This window comes from Scyliorhinus canicula, chromosome 10, assembly GCF_902713615.1.
Source record: "Scyliorhinus canicula chromosome 10, sScyCan1.1, whole genome shotgun sequence".
NCBI lineage: Eukaryota > Metazoa > Chordata > Chondrichthyes > Carcharhiniformes > Scyliorhinidae > Scyliorhinus > Scyliorhinus canicula.
This window is the reverse complement of record NC_052155.1, coordinates 23,385,085-23,391,306: the sequence shown is the minus strand read 5'-3', so window position 1 is coordinate 23,391,306 and position 6,222 is coordinate 23,385,085. Positions and strand designations below refer to the sequence as shown.

The following is a 6,222-nucleotide window of genomic DNA, read 5'->3' as shown; positions in this document are numbered from 1 at the left end:
CTCACCATCATTAAGCAATAGCTTTAATACATCAAAGTTTGAAACAAAAGAAAACAATTCCAATATTGCTTGATCTTTGCTGATTTGTGGAAACAGCTTAATAATACCTTCCAATGCTTCATCTTCAAGGCCCTTCTCTGCAATAGTTTTAAACTTTGTTGGGTCCAAGCAGGACAAATCTTTATTCAACTGTTTGTGTTGTACAAAGCGTGATTCTAGTGACTGGACAATGCGATCCATTATTAGGTTAAACACATTTACTCGAAAATCAGCTAGAGAATCTGAGGAATTTCTTTCATCATCAATAAGCTCATCCACCATTCTTTTCTTCTTCCTCTGCCTCTTAACTGGCAATGCTGTTTCCAACGCATCAATTTCCAATGTTTGATTTTCATCCATGAAACCCTGTCATTACATTTATTTACAAATTCCAAAGCCTTGCTGTGAACGTTATCAAATGTTCTTGTCTGTTCCTTCAACTTTGTTGTAGCTGAATCTACCAAACTCCATGCAGTAAACATATCTAAACCACTTGTCTGTAGTTAACTTGATAACGGGGTTGTAGTTTCAAATATATACAAGTAAGTAAATGCTGTCAATATGGTTTCAAACTTTAGAAGACTTTGAAGTAAAACATTTCCTTCATGTTTTGTTTTTGCATCAAACTTTTCTGAATCTTGTATCATTGATAAGCATGTCAATCGATTTACAAAAGTACTGGCAGCAGCATCATCAAAACGTCCAAATATAGTTGTTGCTGCATTGGATTTTCCTGACCATCTGGTCTCACCAATTAGCTTTAATCATTTCATTTTTTCTTGTCCTAGATGTTTTCCAACAACTTCTATCCATACAGCCATTCTCTTGCATGATGCTTTCACAAAAGTTGCTATATTCTGGAGCAAATTGAAAAAAGAAACTGCAGGCACACAACATTTTGTTGTTTCAGTTATCACCAAATTCAAGACATGGGCAAAGCACCATATATGAACATGTTGATCAGCCACATCAGCAATTTTACTTTGTAAACCATTATACTGGCCATGGTAGCTTGCAGCACCATCTGTGCTATCAGATAAACATTTTTGGGGGTCAATTTTAAGATGCTGTAATGTTTCAATCAATAGATCAAAAAGTCCCTGTCCTGTACCATCATTACTTGGCACAACTGAAAGTAATCGCTCACAGATAATACCTTTAAGCACATACCGAATAATAATGCTAAACTGATCGATGGATGAATTATCTTGTGTTGAATCAACCTGAATAGAATAATATTTTGCTTGAGAAACTTCATGATTAATTCTTTCTTGTATCATATTCTTCATAATTTTGATTAACATGTTTATAGTTGTTTTACTTTTACTCAGGTATGTAACAAGTCCACCACGGCCTTTACTTTGAGCCTTTCCTTGTTGCTCTAATTGTTTGATTCTTTGTTTAGACTTGTTTTGCACTGCAGAAATGTGAGCTGCCATAATGGGGTCATATTTTGCCATCAACTGCACTGTAGCTAAAAAATTGCCATGATTCAGGACCTCATTATCTAGAGTGTAGGCCGATTCATTTCTGTGACCTCGAAAAGTAAGTGCTTGCTTGCCTAACATCTTTATGATGTCTATAATCCTCATAACAATACTTCTCTGCTTCAATACTTCTTTCCTTTTAATTAGTGATGCTGCAAACAATTTATCTAAGGTGCCATCATTAACCACACTGATATATTGCTGAGCATTTCTGACATGTGTTGTTGTCGATTCATGTAAAGTCAAGCTCTGGCTAATACACCTGTAGTCACTAAAGCCACGTACAAAGGGTGATAGATTACAAGTGTTGGGAAACTCAAAGGCTAAGCAGTATGAACAATATAAGCATCTATTTTCTTTGTTATATGTTAGCCATTCTCTTGGGACTGAGTCATTCATAATTTTCCTCTCATACAAACGAGCATCAAATGGCAGATCATCAAGTTGCTGAAGTGGATGTTCAGCAAAAAACTGTTTTAGCTTTGCTCGTGATGGATATTGGAAGATTCCAGTAATTGATCTTTCATTTTCTTGCGTAGGTTCATTTACAGGATGTGCTTCAGAAACCAAGTCATTTATGCTTGAAGGAATATCTGATTCCCTGTCACTAGTTGAAGCTATGTATTCAGATGTTGCAACTACAGGCAGTACAGATACCGGAACAAGGAAGCCAGAAGAAATATTGGGCCTGGGTTGATTAGTAATGGATGCACTTGTATTTGTCTCTACATTCAAAGTAGCTCTTCTCTGTTCTTGTAACTCGCATGTCATTGCATCATCACCATGAGCATTGTTTCTTGCTTCTTGATTATTTGTTGCAGAACTGGATATTGATGTGGATTGTGCTTGTGGTATTATAAACTCTGTAATAGGCCTGCATCGCTTGGCTGATTCCTTCCTTTCTGCTTCTTTTTGTTCTTTGCATTTTAGTGACCCAGATTTATGCTTTTTCTTTTCCATGCTGGTAGGGGTAATATTCCTGAAATAAAAACTTAATTAAAAATAGCCCACATTGGGAAAAATGAATATTGATGATTGCAAGAATAACTTGAAGGAACGCCAGATAAACCCCTACTTGATAAAAAATATAAAATAGCTTACTTACACTTCAATAGGCTATGTTCATTAGTCAATACTATTGTGGCCTATGCAGCTTCAGAAGAGGAGACAATATGTCCAGTGTTCACACCAGCAAACAACTGAGACAACTTTTGAAACTTAGAAGTTTGGTCCGACTATAGTAAGACATTAAGAATGGTCCCACGGCCAAAGTTAACATGTCCAGTTTGATACCAGTGTAGTGTTACAAGTCGCAACCCTTTGAGTTTACCGATCATGGCTTATCACTTCAATATCTTTGACCTCATGATTAACGGTCATAGGTACCACTTCTCCTTTTCGGTGACCTCACGGCCCTATGTACTGCTTGATATCCTTTCAAGTTGCCGACCATCTCAAATCACGAACTGTAACTTTATCTTTAAATGCACACACTCTTGCTGAAAACGTGGATTTCCAACTATGTCCGACCTGGGTGAACCAGCCCCCCCCCCCCCCCCCACTCCTTTTCACATCCGTTTAACACTGCTTTGTGCCTTCATACACTGAGTGATTCTTTCTTTGTTTCTTTATTGCATTTTTATTTGGTATTGCTCTTTTTAAAAACAATTATGTTTTATTAAGTTAGAATACAAATCTCAGGAAAGAAGTTGGAGATATATTTATCTAATTAATTATAATTTTTAAGGGCCCTTCAGAGATTCACGGGCCCCTTCTTGGCTCTCCGGGCCCCAGACCGATGTATCGGCTGAACCAAGACTACTGCTTGATATCCTTTGAAGTTGCCGACATCTCAAATCACGAATTGTAACTTTATCTTTAAATTCACACACTCTTGCTGAAAACATGGAATTTCCTTAATTATGCCCGACCCGGGCCCCCCTATTCCACATCCCTCCACTACCTCCCCTGCTTCGTTCCTTTTCATGCACTGCTTATTTGTGTCCTGTTCTCTTTTTTTCCTTATTCCTTTTTATTACTAAAACAGTTGTCTGTGTTTGTTTCTTTATTGCATTTTTATTTGATATAGGGGGCCCACTTCATCAGGGGCCCACTTGCCATCGAGCAAGCTGACACCCTGACCAGTCCGCCACTGGCTGTAGGTCAACACTGCCCTCCGTGCTGAGGTGTGGTGATCCTCAGGTTAAATCAACGCCAGTCAGCCCTCCCTGTGAAAGGGCAAAGCAGCCAATCTTGGACTATGGTGATTACTTTTACATGCTGGACAGTTTAGTAGCAGAAGTATGAGTGGCATAATCATGAGCCACATCCATTTACCCCCCCCCCCCCCCCCCCCCCACACCCCGTCTTATGGCCAGGGTTGCCAACTTTGGTTGGATGTATTCCTTGAGGTGGCATGTAATGACTTCCCACTTTAAAATCGGTAAAAAGAAATGTATTTATGTAGCGCTCTTCATGACCACTGGACGTCTGGAAGCGTTTCACAGTCGCTGATGCACTTTTGAAGCGCACTGTCTGCTGTAACGCAGCTGATTCACACACCAGCAAACTTAAACAACAATGACCAGATAATCCGTCTCTGGGATGGTGACTGAGGGATATGTATTGGCCAGGACATTGGGGGGGGGGGGGGGGGGGGGAATAATAAACCAGAGTGTCCAAAGATTTTTTTAAATTTGTCTTTAATTCCTAGAAATCCCAGGACAATTCTGGAGAGTTGGCAACCTTGGATCAACTAAGGATAGAGGATAGAACCCCCCCCCCCCCCCCAAAAAAAAAGACAGCATTCAATTTTGCACATATGAACCATGTGCATGTATTTTTTTTTGCTTTACACGTACGCACAAAGGCTACAACCTGCGGGCTGCATTTACTACACCAAAGCTGGATGCTAGTGCCTGGCTTACAGTGAGGACTGGCTGGCTGACTGCCCACGCATGCGTTCAGCTACTGGCGTCAGGCGAGGTTGCAGCTTTTCATTTTTTCTCTCCCAATCAATCAGGTCGGGAGCAGAGAGAGAGAGAGAGAGAAAGAGAGAGAGAGAGTGGGGGACAGGCATGGAGGAAAGCTAACCCACAGCTGAGCAGGGAAGGTGGGAGACAGAGAAATGCCACATCACAGGCTGGACTGGTGCAAATAAAGAGGATTTTTTTGTTTTTAAAAAACAAAAGAGAGAGATCTGGCCACCCATTTGCAATTTTCCAGGCAAATGTGTGCTGGGTTTTAAATACAACTGGATCTGGGCGGCCAGTAGATTTCTTGGAGGAAGATAGAGAGAGAGGGAGAGAGAGAGTGGGGAAATCTTCTTGTTTAAGGGAGAAGTGATGCACACAAAAAGGGAGAGGAAGGTTGTTGGTGTGTTTTGCAAGGCTGCACGGTTGCAGATTCTCGAGCCGCTTTGCAGAGATGGAGACGGTGAATGGGGGCACTGAGATTAAGCAGCAGCAATATGTGGAGAAGAAGCGGCTGAATCGTGCTCCCTCCCCGGCCAGACCCCTGAAGGATCTTCACTGCCGCGTTTCTGCTGCCAAGCCCTGCCTGCCCTCCAAGCCCGGGGGGCTGCCCCCGCCTGCCGCAGCCCCCTCGGCGGCTCTGAGCCTCTCCAAGCAGCAGCAGCAGCAGCAACAGGTCCCCCCCGGGCTGCTGGCCCTGCCGAGCCGGCTCTCCAGGCGGAGCAGCGCCCTCGCGGCCAAGGACAAAGCCTCGTCTCCCGGCAAAGGCGGCTCCCCCTCGGTCAGATCGGCGCTGTCCGCCTCTCACTTCAGCAAGCGGGCTTCCTCCAAGGCCCACCCGGACAGCAAAGGTAAACATCAGCACCCTCAGCAAGGGGGAGAGCACCACCCCCACCACCATCATCACCACAAGGGCCAGCTGAGGAAAGCCAAGAAATGCCTCCTGATGGAGGCCAGCCCGGGGCCGGCTGCCTCCTCCGCCTCGCTGCCCCGGATCAGCCACACGGACAGCAGCTCCGACCTGTCGGACTGCGCCTCCGAACCCGCCCCGGAGCTCGCCACCACCAGCGACGCCGAGTCCTGTACCGGCTCCAGCGACGCCGAGGGCGGCAGGAAGGGCGGCGGCGGGGAGCGGCGGTCGGCCGGCCAGCAGCGGCCCCTCAAAGGCGCCGCCGACGGGGAGCCAGGGTCCAGGACGCCGAAGGCCAGGCACGAGCAGCGGCCCATCAAAGCTTGCAGCCCGGCCGAGCAGCTGCTGGAAGGCGGCGGGAGGCTCCTGCAGCAGGAGCTGCTGAGGGAGATTGAAGAGCTGCGCTCAGAAAATGACTACCTGAAGGTGAGTGTCTCTCCCCTCCTCTCCCCCCGCCTCGCCCTCGCCCTCCTCACCCTCAACCCCCTCCTCTCCCTCACCCTCGCCTCCCTCCTCACCCTCACCTCCCTCCTCACCCTCATCTTCACCCTCATCTTCACCCCCCTCCTCACCCTCATCTTCACCCCCTCCTCACCCTCATCTTCACCCCCTCCTCACCCTCATCTTCACCCCCTCCTCACCCTCATCTTCACCTCCCTCCTCACCCTCATCTTCACCTCCCTCCTCACCCTCACCTTCACCTCCCTCCTCACCCTCATCTCCCTCCTCACCCTCATCTTCACCCCTCCTCACCCTCATCTTCACCCCCCTCCTCACCCTCATCTTCACCCCCCTCCTCACCCTCATCTTCACC

General features: G+C 45.8%; 1 protein-coding gene across 3 annotated transcripts in view; it reads left to right on the top strand.

Moving 5' to 3' along the window:
- The first annotated feature begins 4,516 nt into the window (after nt 1-4,516).
- Nucleotides 4,517-6,222, top strand: part of LOC119972276 (microtubule cross-linking factor 1) — a 229,709-nt gene continuing 228,003 nt past the window's right edge. For 2 of the 3 annotated variants that reach the window (XM_038808709.1, XM_038808710.1), the window contains exon 1: nt 4,517-5,834. In XM_038808709.1, coding sequence (XP_038664637.1) covers nt 4,953-5,834 — 882 coding nt within the window. In that variant the 5' untranslated portion in view covers nt 4,517-4,952. The remainder of the gene's footprint in view (nt 5,835-6,222) is intronic. The other variant, XM_038808711.1, reaches the window with a different exon arrangement.